Source organism: Penicillium brevicompactum (genome assembly GCF_028827555.1).
Source record: "Penicillium brevicompactum strain IBT 35665 chromosome Unknown utg000007l_segment0_segment0, whole genome shotgun sequence".
Classification (NCBI taxonomy): Eukaryota; Fungi; Ascomycota; class Eurotiomycetes; order Eurotiales; family Aspergillaceae; genus Penicillium; species Penicillium brevicompactum.
The window spans coordinates 1,335,833-1,354,250 of NW_026623210.1; the positions used below are offsets into that span (position 1 = coordinate 1,335,833).

Genomic DNA, 18,418 nt, shown 5'->3' on the forward strand with positions numbered 1-18,418 from the left:
CATGCACTGCAATGCATGTTTCAACAAATGATGAAATCTCATGTTTTTCATATGAAAAACCACCAAAAATCAAAATAAAAAAAAATAAAAAAACAAAACAAAAAAAACACCGGGCAAATCCACCTTGGAACATCCCCGGCGCCATAGTTCGCACTAAAGTCGCACTCCCCATTCCGAAATGCCCACCATCCCCTTTCCGGCTGTCGAATCGACACGCTAGTCCAAACTAGGTAGGAGGGGCCCTTTTTGGCACAGATATAGTTCGTGTTAGCTCATCCTATTTCCACCAATCATCGTCCTGAATTACCCCTGTAAAATTCACCCGTGCTTGCACGTTCAAGTAATATCGGACTGGTGATTCGTATATGCCGTACAACACCATTAGGTACTGTTGCATCGTCACTACATACGCAGTATTACTCATTGCTACTGTCATGCACCTGGATAATTGGCCCGGCTTCCATGGCCAATGTGAACATATCGTATTGAGCTATCTGTCGTAGGACAACGTCCCCTAGAGGATGGAATACCTAATGTAGATGCCGCGAAGATCCTGCCTCCCAGGAAAGAAATGTGAGATCCGTCTCGGTGCCCATGATAGGCTGTGAGTAAAGGTCGAAATGACATGCGACTACTCGCGGATCGACTCGAATGCAGGGTTTGGCTCGTCGATGAAGTGGTATGCCGTGGCGCGAGCACACCTAAAACATCCGTCAACATTCATAACACTTCCCTCCCTGGTCTTCTGAAAAACTTACGGGTCAACCTCAAAGCGGGAGATACAGTCATACGTGCCATCCTTGATGTCCTGGTAGAACTTCCAGGCATCGTGCAGATCATAGAAAGAGATGGCAACATCGACACCAGACTGAAGACGGTAAGCAATGGATCACACTCAGGCATAGTATTGATAGTCTCTGAACTCACCTCAGCCTGCGTAATCAGGATCCGCTCGAACTTCAGATCATGCCATTCGTCCTGCGCAAGGACACCCAGAATGGGAGTACCGTCGCCATCCTTGAATCCGGGAGCGAGACCTTCCAGGCAAACGACACGGGAAGCACCCTCTGCAACTCGCTGTGCCAGCTCGGCATGGTCACGAAGTCCTTCCTCGGGCATGGTAACGGTGATGATAGCCTCCTCACCATCGGCAGTCACGTACTTGATGCCGTCGGAATGTTTCTCATAGTAGTCAAGACAAGCAGCCTCCTCGATGAACTGAACAGCGACAGTTCCTTCTTCGTTCCAGGCATATTCGACAGCGCCCCCGTGAGTCAAAAGAAGCATGCGGGAAACAGTGGCCCAGTCAGGCAGGTCACCGAAAATAACGCGGCGAACAGGACCAGCAGCAGCGGCCTTGGCCGCCTTCTGCTTGATCAGACGCAGCTTGCGGAATTGAGTCATGAAATCATCGGGATCGGCAATACCCTGGGATCGGCCGGTCTTGGGGGTTGGGGCAGCCGGTTCATCTCCATTTCCGACCTGCACCTCAGCTGAGCCGTGGTCCGGGTTGAAGGAGGCAGCGGCTCCCGACAGACCAGATGCGTACTATGTGTGTTGTTAGCATGAGATGAAGCGTCGATCACCGTGCTGGAATTTTGAAGCAGAAGGACGAAGCGCCAATGCTGAAACATATTCAAAATGTGAAGGGGAAGATGGAGCATACCTTCGACTTATCCATGATTGCGATGGAGATGGAAAGTGGGGTTGGGAACCGAAGACAGGGAAGTGAAGCGCGAAGGGAGAGAAAAGAAAAGAGAGGCGAAAGAAAAACAAAAGAGAACATGGACGCGTTGGGGTCATGTTGGGAAGGAGCGAGTGGTGGCCGGGAACTCTGTGGGTGTGCCTGCCCTGGCAGACACCATTGAATGTCTTTCCAATGGCATTTTGTGTTCGAACGGGGATGGAGGTCTACACTATCCACAGCTGTCCCTACGCCCTATAGTGAGATATACGACTGCTACCTGCCGAGAACTTGGGCATTAAATGCTCAAAGCTCTTTGACAATACACTGTTTGATATCACTGACCACTGATGAAGGCTCCATTGCGTATGCATGTCTTATACCTCCATATGATCATTGTCATTTGCCTATTTGAATGAGTTCGGAAGTGTCACCGGGTATTCACTAAGATATTTGACTGCCCAGGTGGACATGCATATCAGATGCTCCAAGAAAGAGTATAGGACAGACATAGTTGGATATTGTATTGCCCAGGTGAATGCGAAGTACCTTTGTAGCAAACTCATGGCAACCTTGGAATAAGAAGAAAAATGAAACTCTGGATCAAATTGTCATAGACTAGTTGAAGAGAGCAAGTACTGGTAGACCAGCATGGTCTAACTATATTCACGATTCACGCCTGCAACGGCGATGTTGCTTGACAGTATGGTTGGGACAAACAAGAACCCAGCTGGAGCCTTGGAAGCATGTGATAGCTGTGACCCAGGTGCCACGGTGCCCGACTTAAATAAATAATTGATTTGCATGATAATTGTAGATTGACGAGAACCTGGTGGGGGAGCTCAAAGACAGGGATATGTTGCCCAGGTGGAAATGTTTGATGGCCGTGAACACAGAATGAAAGTGTGAACACCCTAGCGTAACTTCGATAAGTTAATTCAAAGGGTCTATATAGAGCCTCAAAGACAGCAGGGTTTACAGAACTACCCATGGTTCATGTCGAGTGACTGCCCTGGTACAACCTTTGTTTAGTACTCTTTGTTTGGTCCGTATGAAAGAGAAAAATCATATTGAATGATGAGATTGGGTATCATATTCTAATGTCCAGTGATATTATGAAGGAACAGGAATATTTTCAAAGCCCTTTTGTCCAGGTTTGCGATCTTCAACAATAACCTGAAGACCACGGCGTCCACAATATCCATCATTGCCAGCAACCCGATCAACAAGCTGGAAGGAGCCGCCGCCGTCCACCTTGGCATCCGGGATCCAAACCGTCTCTTGGACGTTCTGGCCAGGAACCTCCGCTCGCCGTGGGTTGTACCAAGGCAAGCCAACGAGGTGATTACCCAGATTGTGGAGGAAGGAGTATAGTCCTTCGAAACGGCGAGTGACACCCAGCCATGAAAGTGTGCGGTGGTTGTAGGCCGTCCGCACAAAGGGATTCATGTAGATACCGGTGTCGGAGATATTGTCGACGTCAGTCTGAGGATCCTGGATGTCTGCATGAATAAGACAGCACTCAGATGCCTCCCAGAAGAGATCGTGACCAGAGCGGAAACGTGCCGGGTTGGGCGAAGTTGGCGGCGACCCGGATTGGAAGTACTTCGCGTCGAAAGCGACCATTCCACCCCAGCAGCTGCGCACCCGGACAGCATCTTTGCCGGCTAGCACGTCACGCCGACTCTCGCCTTTGCCGGAGGTTGTGAACCATGGGTAGAAGGGAAGACCCATGCTGTAGCCCTCGAGGTCGCGAGTTGCGTATGTGTCGTAGAATTTGAAAGGATTGTCAAAGTCCACGGCGCACGCTGCGCGGTATTGTGCAATGCCCTCTTCGTTGGCGTTCGTCGAGAAAAGGAGCTGGACGGTGTCGATAGGGTGGAATAAGATATCGTTCATGTATAGGAGCTTATCAAATTTCATATCCGGGAGGTCGGTCAATGGCTGGAGCGCTTTGTTCCGTACCTGAGCCAGATATTCGATACGCTTAACCCGGTTCGAGCCACCAGGAATCGTCACGGTTGGAAGGGTCTTTGGGTCCAAGTGTTTTTCCGACACAATCGACTTTGGACATCTCACTTTCTCTTCCAACTCGCGGAGTGCGCGCTCTCCCTCGTCACCACTGTCATTCTCGTATATACTGAGGAATACATTGTCGTGTCCGAGCAGATCAATTAGATCCACCAACTGTTCTCCCCATTGACCCCGAGCAAGCTCACCCCCACTGTCGTATAGACTTGCCGCGATAAACACCTTCTCGCCTCGCGGGTTTCCGCGCCCAGAGTATGAGCCCCCAAGAACGGATTCGCGGAGCGTGGCGTAGTGCGCTGGCGGGTGCGTATAGGAGGGGAAGAGGATCGATGTGAGCAGCGCAAGAACGAAAACGATGCCGACAACGACGTGGATGTAACAGCAGCGGCGGATGCAGAATCGGCGGGAGCAGCTTGGCCGTGGGGTACCTGCGAGGGCCGGTCTGGAGTTGGTCTTTAAACGGTGATATCCTGTGGAAGCCGTTGAAAATAGTCGAGATAGCCAGGGCAGTCGACGTTTGCCAAATTGGGATGTGGGAGGGACTTGAGATTCAAAATCGGCCTCGTCGAGGTTGAATGTACCCTGCGAGTCGACCGATGATCGCGAGGCCATCTCCCATTCATCGGGATGGAGCAATCGGGCGGTCATGGCGGGAACAAATGAGGGCGATTTGCCCCTTGTTTCAACTGCAAAATGATCTGGTGTTGGGGGAGAAGCCGCAGCCATGGTTAAGGGGTCTATGAATCCAAGTGTTTGGTGACTTGATCGTTTTCCCCCCGGACCCATAGATAGACTTACATCATCCAATCACGTGGACCTAAAGTATAACCATCGCCATTGCCATCAGCTCAACGGCTTTAGGCCTCAACGAAAGGCTTCAAGACTTACAGAGGCTGACAAATTTGATTTTTATGAGCGATCTAGCAAATAGTAACATTCTAAGGGCACTTGGATTCCGTCATTTGGTGATCCCAACATGAATTGTGCAACATAAGCTTCCGATGGAAGCTCCGGTACATAGTGACGTAGCTTCAATCTGACAGGCTCGAGTACTTCTTCTCGCCCCGACGATTTGTCTTGCTTTAATTTATCCTCTTTGCACCCTTCTACAGTCACTTTGTAACTTGAACATACATTGATCCCCTTGTAATTGCCTCTCCGCATCTCACCATGTCGCAATCAGCATTCAAATTCGCCAACTCGAATGCCAAAGTACCAGGCGATGGTACCCCGCCTCCAGAATTCACCATCGATGCGCCAGCTTCGACAGACATCTGGGCCAAACCTCCCTCCACAACTCGTTTCTCAGCCCCAATTCTGTACCAATCGATGCCGCTGAAGTCATTCAAGCGGGCCCGTGTCGCTTTCAACGCTCTTTGGAAGAAGAATTATGACCAAGGAGGCTTGGTAATTGTCCTCAACGCCGCCGACGGTAGTCAGAAGTGGGTGAAGAGCGGCATTGAGCTCACCCATGGGCGACCCCACCTCAGCGCCGTCGCCAAAGACAACTGGGCGGATTGGAGCTTGCTTCCGGTTCCATCAGGTGGTGGCGCAGCTACTCTCGAGATGGTTCGAGAGGAGGACAATAGTCTGTGGATCTATCTGGTTGAGGGTGTGCAGAAGTCGCCTATCCGTGAGGTCACTTGGGTCTTTGATCAAGATGTGAAAGACATTTGGGTTGGTGTTTATGCTGCTCGACCTTCGAGTGAGGGTGGTGAACTGCCTGTCAACTTTGGCCATTTGATTATCGAGCAGGCTTGAGTTCTGGGAAGATCAAATCTCAATAGTCGGATTCTTTGTCACTTGGTAGAACAGGGGTGTTACTGTGGTTGATATTCGTCATATAGCCAATAAAAAGATGAAAGATAATGTCAGTTTGCTGGTTATCTATATAAAATTACCAGATGATGACTGTGACCATCCACAATTCCCGATCAATGTATTCATGCAAAGAACAATAGTTACCAGGTACAAGGCTATTATACTATCTCTCTATTCCAAGGTTAACATCAGAATGGATCAATAACTATGTAATATTTCGATTGTTATTAGAAGAGACGGGCTATCATCGACTTAGGGGGTATCTATAACTTGGCTGTCCTTCTAGCTGTCCTTCTACCTAGGTAGCTGTCTTTTTCACTATCCTTCTGTTCGAGAGGTTTGCCCTACCTTCCTTCCCAATTGGAAAGTATGGCTCCTCCCTCTCTTGTTTGCTACAGCTCGCTCATCTCCCTTCCTTCCTCTCTCTCTCTCTCTCTCTCTCTCTCTCTCTCTCTCTCTCTCTCTCTCTCTCTCTCTCTCTCTCTGTATCCATCACTCTCATTGACTATCATCATCAACATCACTTCTTGCTTAGTGATCCTTTCTTGCTGCCCAGGTGCGTAGTCCGTGAAACCTGCTTCCCTTCTAAGACTTTTCAACTATATACTACCTATCAATACTTCCTTTCTTTACTCAGTACCATCGTCGAGTAATTATGTCATGGGGCGGATCTGGGGCGCATTCCAGACCTTATCCCACTGCGCCAGGGCAAAAGACCAGGATTCCAAGATTGGTTCTTGGAACTGTGCTCGCTATATATGGGACCAGTTCGTCACAAATCATGCCGTGAACAGAGCATTAGGGATTGGGGATTCCCGAGGTCTATGATCTGGTTGAATTGATATTGGAATCTTCTACGTTGCAAGGTTCTTCCTGGTTAAAATGGTTGTTTCTATATTACCTAAGGTTGCTAGAGCTGTTACTCCGTTGATTTATTCAATCGTCCAACATTATTTACATATCTCTAGTATGTGGATTTGTCATTAATATAGCATCTGCCTCGGGAATTGCGAGTTAGATTTCGGGTCCGAGTTCGAGTCTGAGTCTAATTGAGTCTAATTTCGAGTTCGAGTCTACTAAACCGGACTTCTAGTATGTGGATTTGTCATTAATCTAGCATCTGCCTTGGAAATCCGAGTTCGAGTTCGAGTTCGAGTTCAGATCTGATTTCGAGTTCGAGTCTGAGTCTAATTGAGTCTAATTTCGAGTTCGAGTGCAATAAACCGGAGCGCATTCTAACAGCCACATTTTCCCAACGGAGGCCTGGTGGTCTAGCGGTATGATACGCGCTTCGGATGTCTCAAAGACCTTCCGAACCCCCTCCAAAAGGGGGTTCCCATGTGCGCGTGGTCCCGGGTTCGATTCCCGGCCAGGCCCCCTTTTTTTCCATAAAAATGGTCTAGAAGAGTGCTTGCTGGTATGAACAAGAAGCAGAAACAAAAAGATATTTAGAAGAGAGCGAAAAGCAAATGTAAAGAGAAGAAAGAAAGTACAGTAAGTAATTCCCGAAACTGGTGTCACTACCTACACTCTTCGATTGTTTCTTGAACCCTAATGCCAAGACATACTATACCATATTGGGAATAAACAAGGAGTATTAATTTTCCTGTAACATTACTCATACAATATCTTACTGCAAGGGATACATGGCTTTATGTACCGTCACTGTATGGAGTAGCTATATTCTAGAATTTTTCATAGTTAGCGATGCAAATAACTAAGTCAAACACGAGGAGCTAAAGAGCCTCGAGAGTCTCGCTAGCTGTCACTTCCCTTTCCCAGTCCGTGTCTAAATGACAATCCAGAGCTTACTCTGTAACAATTATATAGCACGAACAGTGTCAGGAAGTGACAGGACTATGACTCGAACCCATGACCTTGGGACCAGATCCTTGCACAGGAAGAGACGGGAGCCCAACATGTCTGCCTCAGGCAGCACCCCCATTTACATAGATCCTGCTAGCTCTCTCTCTCTCCCTCTCTTTTCTTCCTCAGTTCTATTATCGTCGTTTCTTGGACAATAAAAGCGATCTTTTTTCTTTTGTGCTTTGCCTGCCTGACAAACAGTGACTTACGTACATATATTTTTCTTACTGTAGTTTATACTCATGGCCCTCCCTGCTCATCACCATGGTCAGTCTGACAGTCACCTCTTTTTCTTAACGCCTCCTGAATCGCTCCTGATCTAAGCTTACGCGCAATGATGCTACTAGGCTTTTCAGCGGGATATATTTCTTTAGAAGGATGACCTACACTCTTTTTAATGATGATTATTATGATACCTACCAACCTGATCTATAGGGCCGGGCTCCCTTATAATCTATCAAAGATACAAAACATAACTATCAAACATAATTTTCAACCTCATTTCTGACACTAGCTCTCCACCCAGCAAAACTGTTCGCTATTCCAACCAAGATACATTGTGAGAAATTTTCATTGACTGTCAAGGAAAAGCAAAGAACGCGTTGACTTACTGCAAGAAAGCTTTTGCGTCAGTTCACCCAGAGCATCCGCTCAAAGCACCCATTTAATACATGCACCTCCACGACATACACATCCGGGTGGGCATAGCCAATCATATTGGCATTTCTGGCCTGGACAGCCAGTCCATTGGTCACTTGTAACAATGTCAAACTGCATCCCACCCCCAAATTGGGAGAAATCGGAGGGAAGATCGGAGGCAGGTTGCTTATGCGCAAAGGCACCAAGCTGCACACACGGTCCATCGACATATGTCCCACAACCATTATTGCATAACTGAACACCGATTGGAATTGCGCCAAGGAACTCGCATTTGCAGTCCGCCGGACGAGGCGTGCATGGGGAACTGTCTTTTATATCGGAGCCACACTTTTCACAAATCTGCTTTTGACCTGTATAACAATGGGCGCCATCTCCATTGCTATCAAGTATACCAGTGGCCCTTTCACCACTTGGACAGTCGCTGTTGCAAAAAGGCGCAGTCCCTTCCCAGTGTTTTTGACAACCAGCGTATACACCGCATGCAGATGCTAGAAGTAATAGTTTTATCTGCATTTTGGGGTATATTCCGTCGAACGCTTCGGCGGTGATGGGGAACTGGTTATGATGTTAGCTTGTCTCATTCGGCGTCACACAAAAGGAATGTAGGCCCTGACTACCTTTCGTGAGATGCCTATTCGATTTGATAATCTCTACCTTCTGGGAGAAGTTCTTGAAGAAAACTTCTAATCATAAGTGAACGAACCACTACTTTATATCTCTCTCCTACGCGCAATGTAAGCGTCAGAGGTCACGCGAATCGAGTGTAGGTTTGTGTAAAGATCATACGAGGCCTGGATTTAGTAATAGACGTAGTGAGATCAAGGTGATCTCGGCCTTGTTCAAAGTACGGTCGATAGCTGCCAAAAGTGAGAACCATTGTATTACTGTAACTCTATTCCCTCATTCGGGGATATTTTCCCATATTCGTTTAGGCCGGAAAGCTAAGATTTGGGAATTCCATCAGTCTCGACAGACCTATATTTTTGTCATGTTTGTTGGTCAGCCAATCGACAAGCTTTTCGAGTACATGGTCTCAGCGGCCTTCTAGCAAAACTGGGGTCATACACCCGTGGCTGCCCACCATTTTGAGGCGGGGCTATGACGCTACTAAACAATCATATGTTGGGGGAGATCTCCAGAATCGTACGCTTGCTACAGCCGGCAGCCCCCGCCGTATGTGACGTGGGATAATTCCTCGCTGATGACCATGTCATAAATAAGCTCATTTTCCGAGGCGCCTAGATGGGCGCCAACTTGGTACGAAGTTCGGAGACAATCTAATATAAGTGGCTAACCAAGGGACGTTAGTTTTTTTTAAGATGAGGCGACCGGTGTCGGAAGTACATTGACACCGCATAGGTTTTCAATCCATTAAAAGATTCTGCTGGCAGGACGATGATTGACCAGTAGGACCTTCAAAATGGCCAGCGGTATGCCTACTTAAGAAAGCGGTAGAGACCGGGGTGTTAAAACATCTATGTCACTGTATTAGTGATACAGGTAATATATGACAAGCTCAAATTTTGATTACCATCCGTATGACCAGATACAAGCTTCAATAACAGGGATTGCCCGGAAGAATCCCAATGGGGGCTAGCGTGTCTTGGCAATTAGGGCTGGAGAAACAATGAAAGAGTTTGACTGGTGACACCAGTTATGGGATGTACTGTAAAGAATGAGAATGGGAACAATACAGTTGAAAGAGAGTGGATAACTGTCAGACCGGGTTGAGGGCGGGAAAAGTGCTAGTTATAATTAGAGCTGAATAGGCAGAATAAAGCTTTCAGCCTGTGTAGTTAAAGGTGTGTAAATTCAGCAATAGCTGATGTGGTACTCCGTACTAGAGGGCTGGTATCTCGATCGTATGTCTAAACGCGCTGTTGGATCGATATCAGTTGCTTTTGTTGCGTAGCAATAAGTATACCTTTCACCTGGGGGGCAAATCTCGAACTTTATAAAGACATCTTCATTACCGAGATCATCACTTAGCCCAAATTGACAGCATAGTAGTCAACGCGAATCAAGTGTTTATTTCCCCTGGGTGGTTTTGACAGCACATTGTAGCCGTATCCTCTCCAAAATGCGCAGAATGAATTTTATCTTTCCAGGCATTATGCGATAAACCCTTCCTCTAGCTAGTGGTGACTTTGTATCTAGGCCGATTTAGTATCCCAAGACTAAAAGCCTCACGAGAAATTGGTATCAGATCTGCCAGACTGATGTCTTGCATATCGCTGTTGTCGATTAACTCTCTCTCTCGACGAGAGTGGATAGTATGTGACAGAGCGGACCGGATCTCTTTAATGTTGTCGAGATCCACAGTCTCCTTTCCTTGTTCGACAGAAGAGTAATTCCAATTCTGTAACCTTGTTCTTTGTTTTCCATAGAGGAAGCGCTCTCGGTGGCAGGTATTTCTGGTTGCTGTAGGGGACTTGTTGATGTCTGCATAGATGATTGCATGAATTCCTCTTTGGCATTGGAGACAACACTTTCAACCTCTGAAAGATCTGACCAATTCCAGACTCTCCTGTTCTTGGGCTTTTCTTGTGGGGGGCTGTGTCCGGGGCTGTGGCCGCCTCTTGAAAGACGTAGTCTGTTGTGATTGTTTCTTGATAGCACATAATATCATGAGAAGAACTTGAGGGAGAGTTCCAGCGATTTTGACAATATCCTTAAGGATCTCGTCTGTTATCCCCTGACGGCCAAAAAGCCAGAGCTTAACGTCGAGATCCATGTTTTCTTGCATCATGGATCCCTTCCCAAGTCTCTCATTCCTTGCCCATCCAAGGATAGTCCCGGATATAGAGTAGCTTTCGATCGAATAAGGCCGAAGCCCCTTGAGACCAAATAGTTTGGTTCCAAAGTGAATTGCTTCGCTAAGCTTCGCGCTTTTTCCTTGACCATTGGACCATATTTGTGCGCGGGAGTACCATGACAGAGACCAGAAAGACGATGAGAGACCTTGGCAGAGTTACTTGTCTCAGTGTAGAAAGGGTAGCGAAACCCTCTTGACATATGGAAAAACCTTGGAATTGTTTTCCTTTGAAAGCGAGGTGAAGCGCTCGCGCCGTGTAAAGCCCACACGCAAAGATAATCCTAGCATTGCTATGATCCAGCAATTTCCGGTGGCTATTGAGAGCTTCATTCAGGCAAGACGTATCCGGAGTAGGGAAATGTGTATGCTCTTTTTCCAAAGGCAATTTTGGCAGAACGGTTGCCAAAGTGTTGAATATATATCCCGTCAGAGGCTCGAGATGTGAACTGGGGCGTGGAAATGAGAGTTTGATAGCTTCAAACAAATTGTGGCTGCTTGACACCTCGTTTCATGATTTTTTGAAGTCTTCATGATAATCAAAATTCCACATACTGAATGAGGATTCTTATCTTTCTTTTTCTTGCCTTTGCTCACGGGCCTTTCGCTTCGACCGAGCCTCCCTTTCGTAGAATAGAATTTGAGGCTTCTCCTCTCCATCGAATCTTTCTTGATCTTCGAGAACCCTGCCATTTGTCGCATGACTAGCCTGGATCCCCAACATTACATATTGATGAGAGCACCACAAACAGACATGTACGATAATGTAATATTATAGGAGACGAGGAGAGAAGAAGAGGGAGAGAAGGAAGCTCTCTCCATCTGCGCTAATTATCTAGACCTGGGGCCTGACAAACAGGACAAACATCACCAAACAAGATTGACTCTCAAAGAAGTTCAAAATAGGAGCAGCATGTTATATGGTCCTTCAACTCCTCAACGGTTAGCTTTGGGTAAAGAACTCTTATGTCTCAGAGGATTCATTCGCAGATATTATTCTCACATGGTTGTGGGTGTTGGTTATGCCTACAATCAAAAGTACCAAGCTTGGGAATCAAGTACGGAGTAGTACGAAAGGAGTAGTAGGTCTGACAGCGGCTTGCGGCATAAGACCCCACCTGATTTTACACTGGAGATCTAATGTTGCCTATGCCCCAAACACACAAAGAGTGTCGATCAGCCGGCGGACAGATTTCAGTCACACCATAGCATCATTTGATAGGCCTATCGTTGTGGATGGTCAGCCGCAATGTGCTCAGGGCCACCAGGTGCATGAGTGCATGAATGCATGAGTGGAGCGATCAACGTTAATCTGGACATCTGCAGCTGTCAAAACCATACTACGTACATTCACAGGCTATATCATATCCTTTGGCACAAATTTAGGGGAATTCCGGGTTCCATCTCGGGTGTTTCATGTCCGACCTCCACATGTGGAATCACTAAGCGACCGAGTTAGTTTCATTAAGGATTCTGCAAAGGATAGTATATGGAGCACCTTCCTATTTCTATCTAATGTCAATTCCGATCCTTTGCCCTTGAGAATGGCTGGATGTTATACTGCATTTGTAAGCCACCGTGTTCAACAGCCCGGATTGTTATCTGATCCAAGCGTGTAACGAGTGGCGGGTATATGCGCCGCGCAGGGCCTAATTTGGATGCCGAGGTCACAGCACACTAGTCGCGTGGTGAGATGAATGACGCTGGTGGAGTAAAGTAATTTATCTCCTCTGTACTCCGTACACCGTACACCGTGGGAGTGTTTGTCTACCCAAAAAAAGAGTTTGTTCTTCTCATCATGGGAGTGGCAAGTCAAATTATGCCCAGGAATGTATGGTCCGCATGGTTTTTTTTTGGTATAGATAGTCCGATCAAAAGAGTATAGTTGTATGTGGAGCGGAATGGTCGGAGAAAATTGTACATACTTAAGACGCTATATGAGTCACTAATATAGGATTCCGTACTTTTCAATGAAATCCGCCAAATAAGACCAGGGAATCCCGGGCAATCAAACTTCCATCTTATCTGATGAGTACCAGAAAAAGGTGACTTGGCAGTACCAAGGAATGTGCCCCTACCAGCTGGTGGACTGAGGTATCTGACGGGTACCCCGATTGTCCGGCAAAGGTTCCGTGCCTGGGCGCCACCTGAACACTCCACTAGAAATTCATTTTCCTCTTTGACACAACCCTCGGGGGCTTTCTGTTCACACACGTTTTAGACGACATCATGAGCAGTGTCTTGCTCATGTCTTACTATCTACTCCGTACTGTGGCACCCAACACAGACTGAGCCCAGTGATCCCAAACTCTCTGCCGCAGACCCCATAAGCCCGCATAAGTGCGACCGGCGATCGGGCTCCTCCATTTACACAGCGACTTGCAGGGCCTAAACTCTTCATAGCCTTCCCCTTACAGTTGGGCGTCCCTCCGAAGCACGGCGGATCTACCCACCCGCCAATGTGCCCCATAGCTGCCTACCGGATCCTGATTCTTACATTGAATTAGCCCTTCATGGGTGGTTCTCCCCAGGCAAGCGCGCTTCGACATATATTTACTCATCGCATCGCCCCATATTTCTGCTCGTTCCTTCCCTAATCGGGCTCCGATTCGTTCTGTTCATCTCGTGTTTCCTTTTTCTTTTTCCCTGCGAGGATATGACTGGTTCAGCTCCCTCCTAGCTGAAATTCCGCCTGCGTGCTTAGTAGAGGTTTTCCATCCCTTTTATGTGATACGCCCGCTGCTAGGTTGGAGGTTGCATGAACTCTGTTTTCCCTCCTTGGAAGATTTTTGATCATTTTACAACTGTCGCTTAGTCGTCGCTCACGACTGTCGCTGAGTCGTCGCTCCCCAACACCCACGGACCGCCTTTTTGTGTATATGCTTTCTTCCCAAACTTATACTCTCTCGCTCTTCCTTATATGGACCATCGTTGACCAATAACCACTGAGGCTGATTCTGTGGTGAAACACCGAGATGCCAATCATTGATCCACGCTCCGGACCGTCCTACGGCACTATGGAACAAGATACCGATGTCGAACGTGAGGAACTCTTGCGTGAGGAACATGATGCAGAGGGCCAGACGAGTGGTGTCTCTACACCCGATGAAATGCAGGAAGGTGTTCGAAAGATCGAAGCCATCAATTTGACCTGGACATCTAAGTCCTTGATGGTGGCCTACGTCAGGTTCGTGTGGCTTGCAGTCCCGTGTCGCTACTTAGACCCCCCTGCTGACTTGGCACCAAAGCATATTCCTCATGGCCTTCTGCACATCATTGGAGGGCCAGACTGTCATGTCGCTGTCGGCGTATGCGACGAGTGCCTTCAGTAAACATTCTTTGATCTCGACTGTCCTCGTTATTCAGAATGTGGTCAATGGTAAGAGCCTAACTGCCCCACCCCCCACTTTGGGCAAGTATGAGCTTCTACTAACATCGGACTAGCCGTCATTAAACCTCCCATGGCTAAAATCGCCGATGTGTTCGGTCGCTTCGAGGCCTTCTGCGTGAGTATTCTCATATACATTCTGGGATATATTCAGATGGCCAGTTCCACCAATGTTCAGACCTATGCTTCTGCGCAAATCTTCTACTCTGCGGGTTCCACTGGCTTGCAGATCCTCCAACAGGTGTTCATTGCCGACAGCAGTGACCTGTTGAACCGTGCGTTCCTTGCGCTTCTTCCTGAACTCCCGTTCCTGGCCACGGTTTGGCTCGGACCGACCATCGCTGGCGCAATCCTGCGCACCACTTCATGGCGATGGGGTTATGGTATGTGGGCAGTGATTCTGCCGGCATCGTTCTTGCCATTGGCTCTCACTCTCTTGTTCAATCAACGCAAGGCACAGAGATTGAACCTGATCAAGAAGCGATCTCGACGGAACACGAGCTTTGTTAGCATCCTGCGCCGTACTTGGTATGACCTAGACGTCGGCGGTTTGGCCCTTCTCTCTGCGGCTGTGACTTTGATCCTGGTACCCTTGACCCTCGCAGCAACCGCAAAGAACGGTTGGAAGAATGTGAATATTCTGGTCATGATCGTCCTTGGCGTCGTCTGTCTTTGTCTCTTGCCATTCTGGGAATCTTCTAAGAAATTGGCGCCCAAGCCCCTCCTCTCTCTCCATCTGCTCAAGCAGAAGACCGCCCTTGCGGGTTGCGCATTGGCCTTCTGGTACTTCAGTGAGTACACGCTTCTTCGTCACTTTCCTCCCATCGCGAAAATTCCCAGCTAATCTTCCTCACAGTGGCTTTTTACTTTTCTGTCCAGCCTTATCTGTACTCCTACCTCCAAGTTGTACAGGGCTACGATGTCGCCACGGCCGGGCGCGTCACCCAAACCTTCGCCTTTACATCTACCATTGCTGCGTTCAGCGTGTCTATTCTCATTAAATACACCCGACGATACCGCATCTACGTGACTATCGGATGTGTCGTCTACATAACCGGTCTAGCTCTGATGCTCACCTGCCGCGGAGAAGGCGCCTCGCACCTCCAAGTACTAGGAACACAGGTCATTGTCGGTATCGGTGGTGGCTTGGTCAATGTGCCCGTTCAACTGGGTGTCCAAGCATCAGCCAGCCACCAGGAAGTTGCCGCTGCAACCGCGATGTTCCTGACTTCCATGGAGATGGGAGGTGCAGTTGGTGCCGCCATCTCAGGAGCCGTCTGGTCTTCGGCCATCCCACACAAGCTTCTGAAATACCTCCCGGAGGAGACCAAGGATCAAGCTGGCGACATCTTCGGCAAGCTGACCACCGCTCTGTCTTACCCGATGGGCTCTCCTACTCGCATCGCGATCAACCGCGCCTACCAAGAGACTATGAACCGGCTGCTGTTGCTGGCGTTGATTGCAACTATTCCCCTGATTCCCCTCAGCCTGCTCATGGTGAACTACAAACTGGACAAGGTGGGTTTCTAATGACGCTCTGCGTACTTGACTTTTGCTAAAAATTCTCTAGATGGGCTACGGTAACTCCGAGCCGCGTGGTGAATCTGCTCCAGTTGAACCAGAGCGAGAATCCGAGGACGGACATTCGAAGCGAACTTAAAACCATGCACCTCGGTGTGCAGTGTAATTTAATTTGCACGACTATCACGATCTTACGAACCCAAGCCATCTGGCTCCTTATTCTTTCATCTTAACTTACTGCTGCATCTTTATTCATACCAGCAAGCGTCATTTTCATCTTTACATTTCTTTCCACGCTACCTACAGTGCACCCTCGCGGTGCACATTCTCGGGAGCTGATCCCCACTTCAGCTCGTCATTGCATCCGGCGTTAACGTTCACCTCTATACGGTGTGCTTTTTGGAGATATAGAGGATCCACTTAAGACTGTAAACATCAATACCCAAATAGAAAACAAATACCCAGGTCACTTCCAGACTCCGAGGCATACTCCGTACTCCCAAGGTTGCAAGTCCAGCCTCAGGGCCCGACGAGTATTCCAATACGGCCGGTTTGCCGCTCTGAGACGGATATACCAATCTCCTGTGATTCCTGGTGGGTCTGATCCATTTGCAACGTCAGAATAGGGCTGGTTTTCCCCTGACGCGTTAGGCGTTAGGCGTACGCAACAAGTACCTATGCGCAGGTACGGAGTACTACTATGCCGACGGGTGCCCGACAGCCTGATATCCCAAGTCAGCAGTTCCCAAGGTCCCAACCCAGTCCGACTTCGAACCTCACGGCTTGGGACATACCGTTTCCCCCAGCCAGACGGGTCGAGATTGTGATCTCCTGCATTGGCATTCAATCTGTCCCAGGCCTAGATTCTTTTCCACACCCCCCCCCTTTTTTTCCCTCCCCCCTCTCCCCCGAACTCCCTGACACCATAACTCGTATTACCTCCACGTCTCTCTCTACCTCTAAATTGCGCGTGCATGTACCTGCATATATGCATGCAGACCAATTTCCGGAGGCTTTGCCTGTTCTTTTGGATTTTTGGATTCTTCACGTGTATGCTGTGTCGTTAGGTTCAACATGGAATGCTCCGTAATGAGTTAGGAGAATTACGATATGCTGTCAAAGAAGTATGTCATGGTCTAGACGTTAATGGGTCGCGAGGCTAAGGGCGATCTCATACGCCGGTGCGGATATTAAGGCGAAACGGTTAGAATGAAAGGAGAATTGGCGTGAAACGGGAATCTCAGATGGGAACCCGTTTAGGAGTAACTATAAGACAGAGTGCAATACGGAGTACTCCGTACTTTCATGGAATTAGTGACATATAGTGAAATAGCAGAAATATTTGTATAGTCAGAAAAGAGTCAAAGGGATGAAGTGAAAGAGCAGAGTAAAATACCACCCAACTATCTCTCCAAAGTCGGTGAGATGGCCTCAAACTCGAAAGCGCTTATCTGCGACCGTCCTTGGATTTCCTCTCAGTAATTATCTTCAAATACTGGATATTCTTTAATTCCTCTAATATTCACTTCTCCTTCATCTTCCACAAAAAAGAAAAGAAAGACAAAAAAGGAGAATACTGAAGCGAGGTGTACAGACCGTGTATCGAGACTAGCCGTCTAGACTCCATACTCTGCGGGTTGCCCCATTCAATCCAGACCACAGCTTCTTCCTCCCTTTTTGTCTCCCACAGTCTCCCTCCTCCAGTCTCAGCAACCCTCCAACCATTACTGTTTCAAAATGGTCGTCGCTACCATCAAGTATGCCGCCCCCCTCTTCTCTTGACATCCCCTCATTTGCTAACCTCCGCTAGGTGTGTCGTGGTGGGGGACGGTGCAGTAGGAAAGACCTGCCTGCTCATCTCATACACAACGAACAAGTTCCCCTCGGAATATGTCCCCACCGTTTTTGATAACTACGCCGTGACGGTGATGTGAGTCGACACTCCAATACCCTGACCACCCCCCTTGACCTCATCACTAACCCGCCCTCCAGGATCGGCGATGAACCCTACACGCTCGGTCTCTTCGATACCGCCGGTCAAGAGGATTACGATCGTCTGCGCCCCCTCTCCTACCCGCAGACCGACGTCTTCCTCGTCTGCTTCTCCGTCACCTCACCTGCCTCCTTCGAGAACGTTCGGGAAAAATGGTTCCCCGAAGTCCACCACCACTGCCCCGGTGTCCCCTGCCTGATCGTCGGTACGCAAACTGATTTGCGCGACGATGCCGGTGTCCGGGACAAGCTCGCTCGCCAAAAGATGCAGCCTATCCGGAAGGAAGACGGTGATCGCATGGCGAAGGAACTGGGCGCTGTCAAATACGTGGAGTGCTCGGCTCTGACACAGTACAAGCTGAAGGATGTGTTCGATGAGGTACATTCATTATTTCCCCCGCCTCCCCGCTTTCTCACCGTCTCCCCTCGTGTTTCTCAATGTCACTAACACCCTTGAACTTAGGCTATTGTTGCGGCGCTCGAGCCTGCGCCCAAGAAGAAGTCAAGGGGCTGCCGCCTGCTGTAAACGCCTTCTCGGACCTCTCATCAGGTTTGGACCGAGTGCGACAGAATCTTGTGCGCTTGGGTTGATGCCTGGTTGACGTGCGCCTCGAAGCAGCTACGATGGAATGAACCTGTTTTG

At 48.4% G+C, this 18,418-nt stretch overlaps 5 protein-coding genes across 5 annotated transcripts; 3 read left to right on the forward strand and 2 right to left on the reverse strand.

Moving 5' to 3' along the window:
- Positions 1 to 631: 631 nt before the first annotated feature.
- N7506_011263 (uncharacterized protein) lies at positions 632 to 1,681 on the reverse strand (the record flags this gene model as incomplete). The annotated part of the gene is made up of 4 exons (XM_056960556.1): positions 632 to 701; positions 759 to 868; positions 928 to 1,548; positions 1,667 to 1,681. 4 exons carry the CDS (start codon positions 1,679 to 1,681, stop codon positions 632 to 634), a joined length of 816 nt encoding a protein of 271 aa, XP_056806711.1.
- A 1,116-nt stretch (positions 1,682 to 2,797) lies between these two features.
- N7506_011264 (glycosyltransferase family 69 protein) lies at positions 2,798 to 4,441 on the reverse strand (the record flags this gene model as incomplete). Its single annotated transcript, XM_056960557.1, has 1 exon — positions 2,798 to 4,441. One exon carries the CDS (start codon positions 4,439 to 4,441, stop codon positions 2,798 to 2,800), a length of 1,644 nt encoding a protein of 547 aa, XP_056806712.1.
- A 444-nt stretch (positions 4,442 to 4,885) lies between these two features.
- N7506_011265 (uncharacterized protein) lies at positions 4,886 to 5,476 on the forward strand (the record flags this gene model as incomplete). The annotated part of the gene is made up of 1 exon (XM_056960558.1): positions 4,886 to 5,476. The coding sequence occupies one exon, from the start codon at positions 4,886 to 4,888 to the stop codon at positions 5,474 to 5,476; it is 591 nt and encodes a 196-aa protein (XP_056806713.1).
- An 8,373-nt stretch (positions 5,477 to 13,849) lies between these two features.
- On the forward strand, positions 13,850 to 15,922 carry mirC (siderochrome-iron transporter MirC; the record flags this gene model as incomplete). The annotated part of the gene is made up of 5 exons (XM_056960559.1): positions 13,850 to 14,061; positions 14,123 to 14,253; positions 14,319 to 15,053; positions 15,119 to 15,780; positions 15,833 to 15,922. 5 exons carry the CDS (start codon positions 13,850 to 13,852, stop codon positions 15,920 to 15,922), a joined length of 1,830 nt encoding a protein of 609 aa, XP_056806714.1.
- A 1,598-nt stretch (positions 15,923 to 17,520) lies between these two features.
- cdc42 (Rho family GTPase CDC42) lies at positions 17,521 to 18,301 on the forward strand (the record flags this gene model as incomplete). The annotated part of the gene is made up of 4 exons (XM_056960560.1): positions 17,521 to 17,540; positions 17,594 to 17,713; positions 17,776 to 18,154; positions 18,239 to 18,301. 4 exons carry the CDS (start codon positions 17,521 to 17,523, stop codon positions 18,299 to 18,301), a joined length of 582 nt encoding a protein of 193 aa, XP_056806715.1.
- Between the last annotated feature and the right edge of the window lie 117 nt (positions 18,302 to 18,418).